This window comes from Atractosteus spatula, chromosome 4 (genome assembly GCF_055471065.1).
Source record: "Atractosteus spatula isolate fAtrSpa1 chromosome 4, fAtrSpa1.hap1, whole genome shotgun sequence".
Classification (NCBI taxonomy): domain Eukaryota; kingdom Metazoa; phylum Chordata; class Actinopteri; order Semionotiformes; family Lepisosteidae; genus Atractosteus; species Atractosteus spatula.
Genome location: NC_142709.1, coordinates 8,547,181 through 8,567,497, shown reverse-complemented (window position 1 = coordinate 8,567,497; position 20,317 = coordinate 8,547,181). Strand labels below are relative to the sequence as shown.

General features: G+C 39.5%; 1 protein-coding gene across 3 annotated transcripts in view; it reads right to left on the bottom strand.

The window, feature by feature from the left end:
- atp11a (ATPase phospholipid transporting 11A) overlaps window positions 1-20,317 on the bottom strand; it is an 84,721-nt gene that overhangs the window by 23,465 nt on the left and 40,939 nt on the right. For all 3 annotated transcript variants that reach the window (XM_088913625.1, XM_088913626.1, XM_088913628.1), the window contains exons 6-20: window positions 18,727-18,855; window positions 17,072-17,175; window positions 14,061-14,111; window positions 12,868-12,932; window positions 12,264-12,345; window positions 9,915-10,065; window positions 9,264-9,461; window positions 8,213-8,386; window positions 6,840-7,009; window positions 5,926-5,997; window positions 5,630-5,703; window positions 4,971-5,074; window positions 4,135-4,316; window positions 2,446-2,697; window positions 653-827 (exon numbers count right to left, since the gene is read on the bottom strand). In XM_088913625.1, coding sequence (XP_088769751.1) covers window positions 653-827; window positions 2,446-2,697; window positions 4,135-4,316; window positions 4,971-5,074; window positions 5,630-5,703; window positions 5,926-5,997; window positions 6,840-7,009; window positions 8,213-8,386; window positions 9,264-9,461; window positions 9,915-10,065; window positions 12,264-12,345; window positions 12,868-12,932; window positions 14,061-14,111; window positions 17,072-17,175; window positions 18,727-18,855 — 1,983 coding nt within the window. The remainder of the gene's footprint in view (window positions 1-652; window positions 828-2,445; window positions 2,698-4,134; window positions 4,317-4,970; window positions 5,075-5,629; window positions 5,704-5,925; window positions 5,998-6,839; window positions 7,010-8,212; window positions 8,387-9,263; window positions 9,462-9,914; window positions 10,066-12,263; window positions 12,346-12,867; window positions 12,933-14,060; window positions 14,112-17,071; window positions 17,176-18,726; window positions 18,856-20,317) is intronic.

Below are 20,317 nucleotides of genomic sequence, written 5' to 3'. Positions count from 1 at the left end.
CAATGAATGGGGAGAGGCTTCTTAAAAGAAACAAAATACTCAGTAATGCATTCCTTTATACTCAGGAGCAAAGGCTGAGTGTCCCTCACTTAGGTGCGTTTAATAAGTAAAATACCTCAAATACACTCAAAAGATCCCCCAAAAAACGTATACCCCCATCAGATGAGCGATAAAATCCTTTTATCCATTATTACAAAGTGGAGACAATAATCTAGCAAAAACTGATCTGTCAATACACACCACTGTGCAGAATATGTGATAACAGCTTGCACTTAATTCAGCTTAAGTTAATGAGAGAAGAAAACAAGCTTAAGCAACTCTTAAATCAAATTATAAGCAGTCTTCAAAAATGCGAGCACTAAAGGTAAAATGGGCACGAGCAGGTAGCTAATCCATCACATTTACCAATCCAAGTGACTGTCAATTTATATCGGCATCAAACAAGAGATTTTCAAAAAGTTGACCCTTCAATCCATTTCAGAGTAGTCACCACAACACTGCTCCTTTCATTAATACTAATGAAATAGTCTATTAACTAACAAATGCTCAGAGCAGAGCGAAATCTGCTTTGCTTTGCAGAGAACCCCATGGTCGCTCATAACAGACTGTGAATCAATGTGTTAAGAGTGTAGAAGAATCGGCGATGAGGGACCTGGGCCTTCTGTAATGGAGCCATGCGGCAGCACAGCACAGCACTGCAGTTCCTGCAGATCTCCAGGAAGATCTCTCTGTAATTGCCCGAGCTGCCGTCCTCCGCTGGCTTCATGACCGAAGACAGGGTGGCTCCATCGATGATCAAACCATAATCTTGAATTTCCTGGGAAAGCCTGGAGCCAGGGAAATAATATCACAGGTTAACAGCAAAAGACAGGCAAGATAAAACACATGCATAAGAGGTGAAACCCGGAAGGGAAGACCTACTCCACAACTTGGTACTGACTGCTCACGTTACAGCTAATACCACAGTGTCACTTCAATACAGAAAAGATACAATTCCACCAATTCCTAAATAATAGCTTGACTTCCAGCAAAAACCCACATTTACAAAATGGGTGGAGGTCAAGTTCATTCAGTAAAAGGAACTTTCCTGCTATATAGTTCACTCACAGAATTATTGCAAAGTACACATAAAGATGACACTTTAAAATAAATCATATAAGCTTATGTTTTTCCTTCGCGAGCAAATGTAACCTACAGAACCAATGCTCCTGACTGCCACAACCACATAAAACAAATGTGTATACAGTAGGTGACATATTCGTTCATGACCAAGAGAGAACAGTGAGCAGAGATATGGTTATTATATGCTCTTTCGTAGCCTCTGAGCCGTACAAAGTAGTGCCATATTCTCTAATGACTTTGCTTTCCGTTTCATCTGCATCCACATGACAAAATATTTCCACTTTTTTTGTGGCGAATAATAAGGACATCGAATTTAGAGACTGTATTTTGGAGGCCATAGAAAATAAGTGCTGATTACTGAACAGAGATGTGTGCGTTCAAGTGAATTCACACACTTCAAGGCTGCATCCTGCCCCAGGGCATGAATAAGACTTTACAATCCGATCACTCTCACTCTGGAAAAAAATAATTCTGACAAAACAGCATGACGGGAATTTGGGATTTTACTGCATTCTAGATTTTAGTCCCCCGTAGTTGACTAATAAACAGTATTTCGCACTACGCATAGTAGTTTTCTCCTCTTCACAATTTCATTTATGTGATAATCAGAAAAAATTATTAACCCCTTCCCGGGTGGCACGGTGGCACAGTGGTTGGCACTGCTGCCTCGCTGCACTGGGGCCCTGGGTTCGATTCTTAAGGTGCTCTCTGCCTGGAACTTGTATGTTCTCCCCACGTTCATGTGGGCGTCCTCTGGATACTCCGGTTTCCTCCCACAGCTCAAATGCATACTGGGAGGTTAATTGGCTTCTGGGAAAATTGGCCCTGGTGTGAGCGCATGCGTCTGTGACTCTCTGCTATGCAATGGACTGGCGTGCCATGCAGGGTGTATTGCATGCTGGGATAGGCTCCAGCACCCCCACAACCCTGTATTGGATAATGCAGCTGGAAAACAGATGTATGGAATTAGCCCCTTCTCTAAACTCTGGGAAACGCTTACACAGTACAAACACACCCCCGCCCCTTACAAGGAAAAAAAATCAAAATACGCTCAGGCATCACACAATCAAAAATGTCAGAGGATTTCATTCCAGGAGCTGGACAACTACGAGTGGCGAGCTCATTCAAGATAAAACCAAGCAGCCCACTAAAGTGTTAAACAGACCAGCGCTTGGGATAGTGCCGAAAAAAAACATCCAGAGGTTTAGTCAAATTCAATTGCCAGAAACAAGCCATGGAATAAAAGGGATGGGACTTGGAATGACCAGCAGCTCTTCCTGCTGGGAGACGTCCTACACTGGAGGAAGGAGAAAGGACAGAGACCCTGAGAATGTGTCCCTGGTGAGGCTCCCATGGTTTCGCAGGACGGTCTTGCTGAGGTCAAAGAGGACGTCATGCAAGCTCTGCTCCTCTGTCCGCTTGGTGGTGAGCTCCAGGATCTGGGTGCTCCTCCTGAAGAGCTTGCTGGCATAGCAGGTGGCAGCTGCCGTCTCCATTTTGTCCCCCGTTAAGACCCACACTTTCATTCCTGCTTTGTGCAAGGACTCAATAGTGTCGGCGGCTTTGTCCTGAAGCCTGAAAAATAATAACAATAAGTCAAGTGAAATGGGACAACAATATACTTTAGAGGAATATGCTATTTACTTGTATCTTGTATTCACATAGTGAGAAAGTTAATAATGAGCATCTCAAAAATCCCTCCTACTCTTGAATGTACACACTTTTCAAAATAAACTGGCTTCCCGGCTGTTTAAGAACCCAGAGTGTGAAGACAGCAAACGGATGTCACTTCCATCATGTCAGATTTCTTGATTTGTATGAAATCCCTTTTTTATGTGCAGGAGAAAAAAAAACATAATACTGTAGGTACACAAGGAAACATTTAAAAAGAGAGGTGCTGTGTAATGTCTGCCAAAGTAGAACAAAATCTCTTGCTCTCTGTGTTGTTGATTCCTGGTCTCATTGCCTCTGAAACAGCCATTCATTTCTGAGGTCAAGCTCATTTTGAATTAATCCATGCAAAACTCCACCTCAGCATTTCAGAAATCTACCAGATTCCCTACATACAGTTACTTAGGTGTCATTAATAGTTGACATAAAAAAAATATCATCTCCATAAACATCCTTTTACAGTTTAACAATAAACTCGCCTTTAAATTTCTCTATCTTAATATGCTATGCTATAAAGGTCATTCTCAGTACAATTATTCACAATCTTAAAAGCAATTGAACATGGTATAAATGAGATTCATTTTAAAATGTCAGGGTTTACTCTATTAGATCATTAACAGCGGCAGGACACTTCCTTAATCAATACAATGGGTCTTGTAAGTACTTTAGCTAGTTATTAACTGACAGGAACAGCACTGAGTTATTGATTATGTATGCATTTAAACTTAATTACTGGCACAGAACTAAAATTAAAAGCTGGGATTTGAGTTGGAAAATTAGTACAAATTCTATAAGGCTGTCTATTTATTGACAGTGTGGGAATAAACAGCCTGTGGTGGGTAAGACTCTGGTACTCATAATAGTATCTTTAATCCTGGTACAGAAGAGATAAAAGAACAGCATAGCAGGTGAACACATACGATATATCTGTGTTTGTAGATAACGGTTCATATGTAGCTAATCCACTGATGTGCATCTTCAGAGATGATTAGGCCGTTCACCATTTTAGACAAACTTGGTATTGCAGTGGATTCCAGTGGCACAGTAATATGAACAACATGACAGTGAGCAGCACGTGATTGCATAATCCAAAGTGACCACCAAGGATTATTCTCCAAAATTATGGAGAAATGTTAGAAATCTAAATCACTTCACTAAAACAGTAGCATTTGTCCAGCAAGTTCTCAGTCAATCATGGTAAAAAGAACCATCTTTGCCAGCTAGTGAAACTGAAACCTCAACATTTATGTGGAATGCTATAAAAAGGTGAAACTGGAACAGGAGCTACACATGCAATACAGAACGCCAAGTAGAAACCTTTTCTTTCTTCCTTTAACGTACCTGTCCTCCACTGCTGTTGCTCCCAGCAGAATGAAATCACGTTCAATGACATCGTAGGCCTCAGCAAGCTTCTTATCCCGGTCTTGCAGAGCCAGTTTAGCATTGTTAAGTTTTTTGCACACGTCTTCAAATTCCTCCCGTGAGAGCACCTTGTAGGCCACACAGAGTGTTCGCAAGCCTTCCTGCAACCAAAACGCAAGAGCAAAAGCGTTCTAGACACTTCCTTCACCAGCTACACATGAAGTCAAGGTGCAGCACACAGAACAACACGCACTACTAACGCACAGGTTTAAAAGGCATGACTGTGTGAATAACTGCTTCTAAAAATGCAGAAATTTAAGGCAATTTAAAAAGCCTTTGTTTCTCTGTAGCCTTATAACTTGTGTTTTTACATTACAGTACCAAATCCAAATTCATCCCTTAATTAAGAACTATTCCATTAACAAGCAAATTTAAGGAAAGATAATGCTGGCTCCACAACTATTATCCCTGTTACGCCACTGTTCCAGACAGGAACAATGACTCTTTTTTTCGAGTCCAACTCAAACAATGGCAGAAACAAACCATGAAACTGCAACTCACAAAGAAAGATAATTCCATATAGCAATTCTTCATGTCCTGTTTGGGATGATTTATACCTTTTGCTGTAGGCCACCCTCACACTTAACAAATACAGTACTAATATAGAAAAGCAGGACACTGTAAAATCTTTCAAAAGCCACAATCAGGTGAGAATTATTTAATGGTTCACAAGGTTCACTTGGTTGATATTCAAGATTGTTAAAGAATACTTGATATCCTTAACATCCTGTCATAAAATCAGACTTTTATCTTACCACTGCATTGTGCTCTACTCTTGCTTTGACTTGCTCCACTTTGCCTGAGATGACTCTGGGAAATACTGAGGAATCTGCACCTTTACAGAACAGATAATATTCTCCTACAATAAAGAATAAAAAAAAAAATCGGGATTACATTTTCCATTTAAAATTACCTGTACTATTTTACTGTTAAGATCCTTTGGGATATCATAAAAGACGTTACTGTAAATATATATTTTTTTTGCTAAAGATATAAGAAATTTGGAGGCTAATGCTTAATGTTTCACCACAAAAAAAACTAAATAGGGCTTTAAGACACTCCATAATAAAGTACTTTATACAATGACATAGATCCAGAAAGTAATCTCTGGTAAATCTTGGTAAATATACCAAGTAAAAATACTTCAGTGATCTGCTACTGTTTATATCAACAACATGAAATAAATGTGCAAAAACTAAAATCAAACCAAAAGTTTAAAAATGTCCTTAGTCCAACAAGATGTTTTCCCCAACAAAAACTGGTTGTTAATGCATTACAAAGCAGAGAACAAGTGATGGTTCTTGGTAAGAACAGTCAGTGAGATTAAAAACCAACCATCATCATGTGACTAGAAATCATCTTTAGGTTCTTAATATTAACTTCTCAAGTACATTTGAAGAACTAGATGAAATACCTGTGCTGGACCTAACAATAACACTCATTCGTCTTCGAACAGAATCAAAGTTCAGCACTTCCAGTAATTCAAACCTGAAAAAAAAGATTGTTGGTTTGCGCTCAGCTTTAGGATTAGGCTTTCACAACACAGCAGCACAGAACTTGCATGACCCGCCTTACATAGTGTCCTTGCTCAATCTTCACTACTAAAAGAGTTTTCGCCCAAACTATTACATGGATAGACAAACAGATACAGATGGTCAAATGGATAGAAAGATAGTAGCTTAAGACAAAACATTTGAACTGTTCACTTGCCTTTCTATTTCATCATCTCTGTTTAGAATTTCCATAAAGTTGTCCTTCAGCCTCAAGTAGGTAAAGCCTAGTCTGAAAGTGGAACAGAACACAATAATTACAAGGATAATACAGTTAATGACAAATGAAACGTTTTTGAAACATGCTAAGTGCATGACACTGGAATGAAAAACACAGTAGTCAGCAGTCTTTCAGTAAAAGTATAGCAGTGGCAAGAATAAGACACTGTACATGCAGTGCTAACTGAAATCAGGAAAGGCTTGCCAATCTCCTGACAATCAAGAGCCTGGTCTCACTTAATTGGTCAGGATTTGCTCTTTTTATCTGGCATTAGAACTCCCCAATTGACACTAATTAAGATACGCTCATGACATAACAGCAGCACCTTTAATGAAATAATCTGTGCATAACAAGCTACAAAACACACAATTACTATCCTGTTATTATCCTTATGTTTATCCATATAAAAGCATTTTAAAGAACACTACTGACCTCTTCATAATGTTGGCTAATATTATGAACACATACAATACAAAAATGGAGCACACTTGATTGGGAATGCTGGCTTTATTCCGAAGATGTTCCGAAGACATTGATATTTGTGTTTTAAAATGCATAAAACTAAAACCATGCTCCAGATTGGCATTATTAATAGAGTTTTTAGCTGGAGGACGCTGATAATGTAGGTCACCACTCTGTGGATTTGCTCAGGACCACCTGAGCAAACACATATTTTCATCACAGCTGGCAGAATAAAAAAAAAAAGATACTTTTTTAACTTCATAAAATTATATTGAAATATATATTTTAGATTTCAGTCTGTGGTCAAAAGAAACGAGCAAGTTGGTGGAGTGCACATTTTGACACTTGCAGTTTCCATGTCTGGTTAGTGCAAGCTCCTGTGCTAGGACTACCTCTTCATGCCTTCCACCAGTGCCACTTCATCGGGTGACGAAGAGATGTAGACAGAGGAGGACCTGCTACTCTGCTGGAGGCCCTTCTTTATCCCATCCACCGTCTCCTCTTCCTTCACCTGCACCGTGTGGCAGAGGCACAGGGCTCGGAAGAACAGCTCCTCGCGGTCCTGTGGGAAAGAGGGCACAGGGAAAGCATTTCAGATGCTTACTGAGGTTGGGTCAAACCAACCATCCTGCGATTACTAGGGCAAGTGAACAGAAAATATAAGCCACCCTAAAAAACAGTGCTCATACAAAGCAAAAAGAAACCCCATCAAAGTACAGGTGGAAAAACATCCCAGATTGCACTTGAAACAGGTGTTTTCTGATACTGTTTCACTGCACCTGATATATGATGATCAGCTGTAAAGTTGTGTGATAGATGAAGCACACCTGTAAAGCACATTTTAATTTCAAGTCTCTGCATTCACGCGGAAAACAACTTCTTGCACTACACCTCAAGAAGCAGCAGATCAGACGTGAATGCAGACGAGGTAAACGGTGCGCTGTGTGTACAGCCTCATCCCCAGATCATTCTGGGACGCAGCAGGGCAAGCAGAGCTGTTATGGGCTGATGACGCCTAAAATCCTGTTGCAAGCAACTTCAGTAATGGACTGTATACTCATTAGGATTTACTTCCCCGTCAACATGTTCCAGTGAGGAGATTAGGAGTATGAATGTTCAGCAAAGAATGCTAAGCACTTTTGCTTCCAACTGTATCAAATCTGACTGTGCTTCATTCGTTTAAGGATAGCTTTGGCCTCCAAGCCAAGATGGGTTTCACAGATGTCTGCAAAATCTTACAGAAGCCTTCCTTCTTTTTGGAGGGTGGGGGGGGGGGCACAAAGGGTTTTAATTTCTTCCTTAGTCTAGAACAAAACATACCTGGTAGCTGGCCTAACACGGAAAGCATCCAACTGGCTGACCAAGCGAGCAAATGGTGGAATTTTTTTGTGGACACAGGAGTTTCTGAAGAGTCAAAGACCGAGACTTTGGTCCAGAGGGGATAAGCAGCTAATCTGCCAGGTTGAGCTTAAAGAGACAAATCACAAAGAAGTTGTGCTAGAAGCTCAAAGGATAGCTTAGGCTTTTGTTTCGGGTTTTTTGCTCTTCCTCACACTGTAAATAAAGCGTCAATCTGCCAATGATCCTACACCTGTCTCACACACCTAAACAGAAAACATGAGGACAGTGACGGTAATAACCCAACTTCTGCAGCTCATGTTGTAAGCTTGTTGTTGCATTAGGATGTCCACAGTGCGATCAGACAAATGCTTTTCTGTAGATGAGAGAAGCGTTTGCTAGCGATTCAGGCTGTTGTATCACTTACCTTCCCACCCCCTCCTGGAGAGGAATCAATCATGTCAATACCAGAAGAGCCAGGCAGAATCTGACCATTACAAATCGCATGAGGGATGTACACGTGACCGTCGACACAGCACTCGATAAACTCCATGTTGTTTTCCGTCAATGTTCCCGTTTTGTCCGTAAAGACATATTCCACCTGAAAAAGAAAACATTATACTACTTGCACATCTACATAAAATACCAACTAAACTACTCCTATACAACAGAAATAACTGCTCCTGTAAAAAGGATTTTTAAACAATTTTAAAAAGGAAAATTCTACCCTCCATAAAGATTTTTAACTCACAAAAATGCACCGTCATTAATTCTTTATACTATACACAGCACCATGCATAACCTGATATTGTGGGTGTCAGCTTCTCCAATATTAGGCTTATATCGCCATTTATAGCAGTACAATGGAACTGCATCGCAGAATACAGAGCTGCTACTAGTGGTGCCTTTGCATGTTACAGAATGTCAGAACTGCGATTTGCAGCATAGGCTGGTGCTTCTTCCTGACATTCATACATAACTCATGCAGCTTCTCAGGTCCGCGTCTCCATCGCCCCACTACTGATATGTGCAGGGGTCCCTTTGTGCTGGATCACGGAGATCAAGTACCCTTTAGATAGTCTTATAAAATCCAGTTATCAGATCAAACGTTTTTGTGAAAGATCTAGCTTCCTCCTTTCTGCTCCGTTTGCCTGGTTGTAAACCAACAGGGGCTGACATGAAAATCAGAAACTGGAAGCAGAGACAGATGGGATGTTAACAGTAAAACATTAGTTGATTGCTGTTTAACTCGCAGCAGTAAAGAGGCACTGAGAATCAAGAAATCTCATGCATTTTGGATACTTCAAGGTGTTCTTGAGTGTAGAAACACGTGGTCCAAAATGTAAGGTACTAAAATCTGAAAGAAATCCCAGGCATGTGTGCTCAAGTATTTTCAAGGAGATCCACAAAGATCAGCAGCTTAAATACACAGCTGTTTTCACTAACGCATAGAGCAACTCTGCTTTTCATTGTCCCACCTGCCCCAGTTCTTCGTTGAGATCTGAAGTGTTGACCAGTGCGCCTTCCCCTAGTTCATCGTCAAACATCTCCTCATCCCAGGAGATGAAATAGGAGCCCAGGAACTTCTGCATCTCCACCGTGACGTACATGGACACTGGGATGATGTAGTTGAAGAGAACCATGAAGGCCAGGAAATCCGTGAAAGCTCTCAGAAACTGTAACCCAAAAGAACCAGAAAGAGGGACTTCAAGTGAGAATTAATTCCACAGTACAGCACCCCTCACCTTGGAAAACCTGTAAGAAAACAAGGTTCAGGCGTTCAGGCGATCCAGCTCACAGTTTTACTTGTAATGCAATTCAATGGGTTACAATGTCTAAAAACATCTCATCACTCCCTTTCTTTGGAATTTTAGTGATGATTCAGTGGAATAGAATACAGCTTTCATTTACAGGGAAAACGCATACATTTCTCAATCTTACAGTATAATCCAGTAACTTCAGCAAGAAGCTCCTCAAATCCAAAACAAAAAGTGCAGAACACCTCAATCTGTATCATATAAGAAGAAAAACTTTCACAGTAGCAAGGGGCATATAGTCATTTTTAGGCAAAGTTTTGTTTTATATTCAACAGATACTGGCAGGGATTGAACTACGTGTGACTGACGTACCAGGTTCCTCTGCCTTTCAGATTCAGTCTTCTGGTTGTACCAGGGCTCGTCCCTATTCGGGTCGCTCTGCCAGACGTATTTCAGCACAGTGTTGATCAGAGCTTTACTGATCAGAATGCAAAGGTAGACAATCAGGAAAGCATTCATGGACCTGAGAAAGAAAGCAGAGCAGAGCATGGGTCAGATCCAGGCATGGCAACATACAGTACATATATACTGTACACCAGCTAAACAAAACTGCAGCTGGCTTCCTGGAATTAAAAATTCATACAGATCCATCAGAAATGGATTTGGACTATTCTATGTGGCTCCAGATAAAGGTCACAAGATGCTCAATGTAATGTCTCCATTTCAGTTATGAAAATATGAATAAAGTGTCATAAACATCTGACGTCACAAAGTGTTATTTTATTAAGTTTAGAGAAAATTCTGTACTGAAACACTTAATGGCTATTGAGGTTCCACAATTACTACAGCTGTATCCTGAGCAAACATCTCTAGTACATTGTGGTGTTGTGACATTATAGATTGTGGAACACAAAACCACAATCTACTGTACTAGAAATGTTTATGAAGAAAATGGCTGAAAAATAGACAGCCTTAACAGCTACAGTATGTAACATATCAATACAGAGTGTTCTCTAAAGTTATTTAAATGTCTTTGGCACATCAAATGCTACCACGGATATCTATCTTTTTGGATTTAAAATGGGACAATGTTAGTCATCTTGTTCTCAAAATATAATTCTGATAAAGATAACAGGTCTGTCACATCTGGAAAGAAAGCTTCAAAATCTTCCAATTTTTACTTCAGTGGCATTACTACACCTCTTACCTTAACAGTGGGAGGAGAAAACCAAAATTCTGTACACACTCATTCTTTAATTTTTGTAAGAGGTTACTGTTGTGTAACCAAGATAAACTTCCAGAGCTGAACAATCATTCTACTCCCAGTACCTCGTCCTGCTACAGGCGGTGAGTGGCACAGCCTGGCACATTCCTGGCTATGAGACTCATCTTACTTTGTATTCTGTGAAGCAGATTAATGAAAGTGACTAAGCTTTAGTTCAAAACGGAGGTTCCCAATCCTGGTCATGGTGACCCACACACCTCATTGGTTTTTGTTCTAGCTGAGCCCTAATAATAATAATGGATGATGCAAAGGCAGCCAAAATGTGCACAGTACACTCAAGCACACACCAGCTATCGGTGGGAAGCAGCTACACAGAAACTCACAATTGGCAACCCACTGCAGCTCAGCAGGTATGAGCCTGGCTGGTACCTGGATGGGAGACCTAAAAGTGTTGGAGCTATAACCATTGTGTTAAGAGAGATAAAATACAAATATTAAAAATTGAAGCAACTTCTTAGATTGAGTAAAGCTTCCATTATCTAAGGTGGGATAGAACACAAACCAGTAGTTGGGAGAGTCACCGGGACCAGGATTGGGAACCACTGGTTTAAAAGAATCTAAGATAAGATAAAATGTTTACTACTACGACCACATGAAGGATTTTTGAAGACAGATTTTCAACATGTTAATTCAGTCTTTACTAGCGTATTCGAACTCTTCTGTAAGAGCTGATCCCAATAGTGCCTTATTATCTCAAAACTGCTTCTCACCCTCCATAATGGCAATCTGTAACAGTGGTTATTGGGAGCACTACTGATTGTGACAAATCAGGCTTGGACTTAAAGGGTTACAGAAAGAATGGACCGGGAGCATCAGAGAGACCACACTGATTGATTGCACAGTCCACTGCTCAATTGGAACTGAAATCATAACCGGGCTGTCTGTGAGAATCTGCTGTAGTCTGGGAGACAGTCAGTCCAGATAGAAAAGCTAATTGAGGAAATGGCCTTGGGAAGCAGGCAACAAGGAAAAGAAACAGGCTCACAAAAAGACTGAATAATTCCTCTGTCACCTGGATTAGACAAACATAACAACAGTCCATTGGGGTTTAGTGACTGAGTCATGAAAAACATGCTGTTTCACCAACTTCCGAGGCACGTTAGAAATCACGGCCACCCCACGAGTGGATTTTCGTTTTGAACGTGTTAACCAAAGTGTGCCACCTGGCGCCATTATGGTTCTCCATGAAAGCCTCATTCATATACGTTACATATAACCCAAACATAAGCTACCCCATGATGAGAAGTTTTTGTAGTGAAAGGCAATCAATTAACATGTTCCATCCGACACGTGTTTAATGCATGTTTCTTTATGAAAGGAGAGAAGACTAAATTCGAGAGCTAACTTTCGAACCAGTGCAATGTTACACTGTACTTGCAGGTAAATCCAAAACACTCTAGAAGGGGAAAAACGGCAAGTCATGGCAGCAGTCGTACTTTTCCACAGCCGATCGTTTCTGGGATTTGGACTGGTAATTCAGGGCCATTTTGGTCTCCATGCCTGTGTAGATGGCGACAGCTGAAATGAAAACAGTGGATCAGCGGGAGAAATACTGCACCTAGGCTGCACTACTTACCTGTAACAACAACCCAGTCAGAAGCACTAAAGTCAAGAGTTACTAACGGCAAAACAGCAAAAGGCAGAAGTTACGCAAAAGTAAAGTGGCAAAGTGCCATTATATGGAAAACCTGCCTTGTCACTCACCAGTTTAACATGATTTGTGCATATTCCATAAATACTTTGTACCTGCTTGATATTTCCCTTAGAATTACATGCAATCACAGCAAAACTGCTTGTTCAAAAAAACTATTAAGCTTCTCTTAACTGTTATAAAATGGTAATACTAACATTTTAAGTACAATATGCTTCAATGTGATGTGATCAATGTGATCTCTTCATATTTGAAAACGGTGACACAAATGACGTATTAGTGCAGTTATGCCCCATTTATGTTTTACCAACTTAACACAGCCCCTGAAAGCATGTAATTGAGCTTTAAAATCATAAACCATGAAATGTTAAGTCAGATTAATCCATTACCGTAAATGTATTCCGTGTTCTTCAGTGTAGCCCCTCTAAGAAGGAGATTTTCAGATCCCAATGGCCTGTAATAATCATTAGAAAACAAACTTTTAGCAGAGCCATTTTTTTAAAGCTAAACTATACATTACGCTAATTTACAAAATGGATTAAATGCAGAAAACTACATCTTGTTTGCTACAACAGCCCAATCTTAATTAGCAGACTCAAAAGCCAAAATTGCATTCGTTGTTGGGGATTGGAGATTAGAATTTTGGGTGTTGGAAATGAAAATCAATCACATGTAAACACAGCTTAACTTATCTACAACCCTAAATACAAACAGCAAGAACCAGAATCAATCTAACATAATGCGTGTTGGAATGTCACAAACTGACACCACTGAATGAAATCCAGTACTTATTTTTTAATCAATTAAGGCCATTCATTCTTTTAAAAGCATATATCATCAATAAAGATTCACTTGGAAAAAAACAGTGGATTATACTGTAGATACATCTCAAAAGACTATCAAATGCTTAATTGGAGATTAGAAACAAGTCAGTGAAAACAAGGCAGATAGAACTGTTAACAACAGTCTGGCTTGCAGTTTTGCAATGAATCAATGTAAAGCTGTTCTGACAAAAAAAACCGAATGCAAGAAAGGGCAGATTTCTCTGCTGGTGCCTAAAGTGTTTTGTTGAAAGATTATGATAAATTCCTGTCAATTTATCTTATTTTGAAGCCTATAAATAAGTTGATATTTATGCCAATTTCTGTCCTCTGTCAGAGGCTCCTAATTAAAGTAAATATCTAATTAAACAGTCTGAAATAATGCTTTTGCCACATTTGAAAAATGCTGTAAAATACCAGTGTTTCCATATAACTGTCATATAAGAACATGAAGATGAAAATGATTAGTTATTACTATAATTTAATTTTCAAATGATATAAAGATTAAAACACAATCTGCTTGTTATGTAATCTCTATGTTATGTGAATCATCCATAAAATACAAAGTGAAGATTCTTCATTATTTAAGAAAAAACTACCTTTAAATAAGTTAGGAATGACTTAGCCACACAAAAAATCAGGAATTGTTTTTTCAGATACAATTGCCTAAAAGACAATGCAATATTTTGAATAACAAATAGGCAATTACATTCAAAATCAATTTCCTGCCTGACTAAGGGAAAAAAATAAGACCAATTTACCTTGCAATGGGCTCGTCCCGGTCCTGATAAATATTAATGCGCCCCACGAATCTGCAAGAGGAAAACAAGATGTGTTCAGCCAGCCAGCACTGAAACAAACAGCATTACTTATTTAACACTTCATGCTTCGCAAAGGCAGACATGGGGGTATATCTTTCCAGACACTGACGGTTTCCCGCTCAAGTACAGCATGGGCATTAACAATAGAAATTAAGATTAATTAATTAATCCTATGCATCTTAGTGTCAGTACCTACAGAACAAAAGCTAATAAGCAGGCCCGACTGCACGTTTCAATACAGACCCCATGGCTGCTTTTTCTTTTAATTCTGTTTGTTTTTTTCAAAACACACTGACAGCAACAAACAGAAATTCTAACTGGAAAAAGATACATCAGTATAGTACATTATTTTTCATGAGCTTAAAAAAATTGAAGCCTTGTGAGCTACAAAAAAAGTATATAAGCAACTGATTATGAGAATTATTTATAAAACAGAATGGAAAGCTGGTTTGATATCCTCTCACACAAGATACCTAGTCTGTACTGATTACATGCAAAGCATTACTGCACTGGAAAATGACTTAAACTCTCTAGGTGACTGAGAGGCCTTACAACTACTGACATCTGAAAAGATTTTATATCTGCTAATACTCAGGTACACAGCATTCTTTCCATGTATTGGTAGCCACTCTCCAGTAACCCACAAAAACTTTGGACCTAGGCAGCTAAAATATTCTTGTTTACTACTTTTCTATAATCAATAGCTTCCTTCAGCCAACAGCCATATCACCCAGCAACTCACAACTGGCAACTCACTGAATCTAAGCAGGTGTGAGCCTGGTTAGTACCTAGATGGGAGACCTCCTGGGAAAAACTAAGGTTCCTGCTGGAAGAGGTGTTAGTTGGGTCAGCGGGGGACGCTCACCCTACAGTCAATGTGGGTCCTAATGCTCCAGTATAGTGATGGGGACACTATACTGGAAAAAAAAGGTGCTGTCCTTTGGATGAGACGTAAAACTGAGATTCTGACTCTCTGTGGTCATTAAAAATCCCAGAGTGTTTCTTGGAAAGAGTAGGGGTGTTACCCTGGTGTCCTGGCCAAATTTCCCATTGGCCTTTGCCATACATGGACTCCTAATAATCCCCATCTCTGAACTGGTTTCATTACCCTTTTCTGCTCCCCACTAACAGCAGATGTGTGGTGAGCGTTCTGGAGTTCTGGCACACTATGGCTGTCATTGCATTATCCAGGTGGGGCTGCACATTGGTGGTGGTGGAGGGGAGTCCCCATTACCTGTAAAGCACTTTGAGTGGAGTGTCCAGAAAAGCGCTATATAAAAGTGTAAGCAACTATTATTATTATTATTATTATTATTATCCTCTGGCCTGAGAAACATTAGGCAAAAAAGACTTTTAAATGTTTTTAAATGTTCTTTAATTGCACCTCATGCAATGTTTGCATTTTAATAAGCTGATGTACACACCAAGATGGAAGAAGAATATTTTATAAAGTTCCCCCACTGCATATAAAAAAAAAGAACTGAAACCACTTGAAGCAGATTAAATGTGGTGATGAGCTCTATTACAAATGGCAGGGAATAGCAATACTTCTTTGGCATTGCTAAAAGGATGGCTGATTTCATTTTATCAATGCGCACTTTTGTTGGTAGACTGAACAGGAGCAGGTAAAAAGTGAAAATACAGTTTTGTTATCCATATTCTACTCATTGCGTTCACCCAGTCTTTATGAGTCGTTACATTAAAAGGCAGCTGGCATTGCCAAGCTTAGAAACTGAAAAGTTTCTAACACAAAAAACAAATACACCATCCTGAGTTGGGCAGAAATCTGAATTTAGACACAACAGGGGTATGAACTCTAAAAAAAAAAATGCACACATTCAAGATTCAACTTCATTCCAAAAGAATTCTCTCATGTAATTTTAATTGGTGGCCAATACACCAAGCTGGTCAGTGTCTGTTATTTACATCAGTGGTATGACCTTTCGGGACAATTCCCTTTCCCTACTCTCCCTTAGCATGTTTGCTGTAAGAATTGTAGATGTAATCTAATCCCATCTGCCAAACGTTCTGATCAAGCATTTCCAAGTTATCTTTCTCACAGGCTGCGCCACACAGTCTGTCTCTGCCAACTCATCCCTGAGCCAAGAGCTTCTGACCAGTCTCACTACTGTGGGAAGAAAGAAAAGGCTGGGCTGGCACACAGCAGGGTCAACATTACCCATTACAAAATGCTGCCACCACAAACTATCACCAGCTTACTTTCTGAGGCCACGCAACATGGCTTCAGAATGTTGGTAATGTTGTATCATTGCCAGTTCTGGATTGTCATAGCTGGTGATATTATAACAAATACTGCCTTACAAAGCTTGGCAACAACTGGTAAGGCTTTACGTGTTACATAGACAGAGACTTGGCTCACTGTCAGGTATTAAACAATAGTGATCCCACTTCTCATAGCTTCCGCTCCTATAAAAACAGAACACACCGCCTGTCTGACTGGCTTGACCAATTCAGCACGGACACTGGGATTCCCAGCCACAGCTAATGTGCATCCCACCACAGTCTGGAGGAAGTCTCCCTATAGTGGAAACTATTTCTTTTGTTGAACACTGAAGTTTTAACATAATCTGTATCAGGGCTGTTCACATCCTGAATTACGCTGTATTTGCTTTTACATGCAGACATGTGAAGAATTTCACAGTTACAGAGAGTAGCTGCTAGACACACATAGTGAAGTCTGATGTATTTTGTTGTGATTTATTGAACTATTTGCATACAATGTTAAGTTAGAAACACACATATTCCAACTAGGAACCCTGATAATGCACAAGAAGAGGATTTTTTAAAATTATTCCCATCTGTTAGTGGTCTAAAAAATAAATATTTCTTTAAAATCCTAGTGAAACCAAAGCACACACTAAGTATTCCTGGTGGTACAACTATGTTCCCTCAGTCTATGCTGGAGTTAAGGCCATTTTTGTGTCACTTACTTGTAAAGGTCAGGTTGAGGCTGTTCACATTCAATGGTTGCTCTGAGAGAATCCACTTCTTTTTCCGTGTTGAATGCTTTTGTGTCTTGAACAGCGTAATACGTCTTTACAGTAAAGCCAGCAAAGGAACAAAAAGAAACATGTATTATGAACTTGGACACATCCGTACCAAAGGGTTGTGAGAGCAAATGAGCATCTGAAACAGCAGGATATTATCTACAGCACACTTGTCAGAATTCATACTATGTAAAGAAAACTAGCAAATGAGGTAAATGGGCCAAATGGCCTTCTCATCTGGAACTGCTCTTATGTTCTTTGTCTTAAAGGCCTTAAAATTTTTGTGACAAACTTGTGGGTCTGTCCCTGACATACAAAATCAATAATTCCCTCTTCACAAGGCCTTGTTTTTCCCTCCTAGTTACAGCAGTGATTACAAAGCTCTACTGAGAAACAATTTTCTATTCCCACACATCCTCTGGCCCGGAGGATATCACCTCACAGCTGCCAGAGATCCTACAAAAACAAGAAACACTGAGGAGCACAATAATTTTTTGTCACCTTTTCCAAGGCCCTCCTTTATACAGCCAGAAGTTCTTTTCATTCATGGCAATATGTACAATGAACATTAAGCAGTCACCAGGGGTTCAGTTCCCAATCTTGAGGAAAAGGTACACCTCTCGAGAGTTGTGAAACAGTCATGTTGAAAGGCTATTGTGAAATTGCAGTGTTTGATAACACCTCAAAGGTTACTGTTTTTTTAAACCAGTCCCTTACTCCTATAGACTTATCCTTTCTAATAGATTGTGTTGTATTCGATTTTGTGTACACTTCGTGATGTTTTTGTGTACTTGCCTTTTTACCGTTATGAAACTATTCCACCAAAAAGAGACTGTGAACCAACCGTTCAAATGATTGTGAAGCAGGTCAAATAAAAGAGGAAAGGTGTTCAAAAGAAATCAACTCAAAATAAAACAAATGTTGTGCTTCTATATCCTCCTTATTTCAGTCTTCAGATGAGTAATAATACAAAAAGAATGTTTTTTTTCCTGTTTAAAATCCCTCAAAACAATCTCAGCATTCAAATACCCTGGTTGCATTATTTTAATCCATTTTCATTATTTAAAATAATAATATAATATTAATTCATTTACTTCCACTTTGATGTTTACATAAGTTCCCTTTATCATTAATGCATCTTTAGATGTGTTTTGGTATATTAACTGAAAATCCGCAGCATTATGAAGAAACAGTCCCCTTGTTTAACAATAACAGGTAATCTCTCTTAAAAAGACAGTTTGTCTTTTGGAGACAAAATGGAGTACATGCCAGGACCACAACAAAAATAGCAAAATAAGTACAAAACCAAATCATTTAAAAAAAGGACAGTTAGTTCATATTCTGCATTTATAAAAGCATTTCAAAAGGTAACTCTGGAAGAGGCAGCAATAATTTCTACCTACTGTACCTTGTATCAACTATTACTTTTTAAATAATTTCACCAAAATGCAAAAACTCACTCAAAAGTCAAATGTTAGGCAGAAAGTACTGTGCATGCTAGGCTGAAAAGCGTGCCAAATGTGTTCTTTCCCCTAAAACAAAAGCAAGAATGTATTTAACAGATAATTCCCCATGTAGTCTGAAGTCACTGTTCTGACCTTGTGGCTGGATTCTCCATCCAAACTGGCCGTTGTGACGAAACTCGTCCCATCCTCTCGACTGGACGACAGGAAAATTAGGTCACAGGGGAAGGTTTCGTCTTCTTTAACTAGCACGATGTCTCCCACCTGAGAACAGAAACACAAACAAGTGACAAATCTGACAACCTGAAAAAGTATTGTTTTATTTTGGTCCCCATATAGACAGGTTGCACTGTATAAATATTAAGGCTCACAACCAACTTTCCATTTGTACCCCAAACAATCCTGCAAAGCAAATGAATATATACTCTCAAAGAACCCTTCAGGTACTGTACGTTTTAATTCCTCAATAGTCCAAACCTGTTTTTTGCCAATCTATGCTTCAAGTTTGAGTGACACCTTTATCTTTGGCAGTAAACCACGGTGTAACCTAGCAGGAATGTGGTAAGTCAGTACACTCTGAATTTGATTTTACTCCATTGTAGGGGACACACACATTCTCCTGACTGCTCACACAGAGGGCGATTTAGAGATGCCAGGTAATCAGAAGAGCATGTCTTTGGACCGTGAGGAGAAACCACAGCGCCCAGAGAAATTTCAACCAGCCAAAGGGAGAGCATGCAAACTTCACACAGAGGGCACCCCAGTCCGAATAAAACCCAGAATCCAAGAGCTGAGGAAACAACTAAGTGTAATCGTGCTACCCACCCCACCTGCATTTCATGATCAAGCACAACACAAATGACTAACCAAGTAATCCAGGCAAATGTCACTGCATTATAGAGGATTGTATATTCATTTTATAGAGGATCTGAGTTATATAACAGAGTATCAAGGCAGCATGGTTTTATAATAAATAAATCCCTGACTGTATCCAGCTGAGCAATGCACTTTCATTTACATGGCCACAGAAGAGTGCATATACTTCAGATAAAACCTCACTTTTGAAATAAAAACAGCCAACTCCAATGCAATCACATACTTACAGTGGAGCTCCCTACAGCATTCCTCCAAAGGATCTACTACTTTATGATACCCATTACGTAATAATAATTAAAAAATCTATTTTATATAGCACCTTTAAAGGTGGCTTCTCAATGTGCTTTACAGAATGAAAACAACAATAAATAAAAAGAATATACAAGATAAAACACAATTACAATATACAGAGGAGACTGTAGATGGTGGTACTAAGTATTGTAGAAGCAGAGGGGTAAATAATGGAACCAGTTAAGTAAAGGCTCTTCTAAAGATGAAGGTTTTGAGTCTGGATTTGAAGGAGTTTAGAGAAGGTGACTCTCCGATATCCTTGGGCAGAGAGTTCCAGAGCCTGGGGGCATAACAGGAGAAGGCCCTGTCACCCATACAGTGTAGACGGGCTTGGGGGACAGTAAGGAGAGCAGAATTAGAAGAGCGAAGGTTGCGAGGTGGGGAGTAGGGCGATAATAGTTCAGACAGGTACTGAGGTGCCAAGTCATGCAGAGCCTTATAGGTGCCATAAGCCATAAGCATAATTTTTGGAAAATCACTAGCATGCACTCAAATCCATGCAACCTCAGCACCTTGACAAAACCCAGCCTGTGAACTCCTCATCATTCATTTGCAGAAG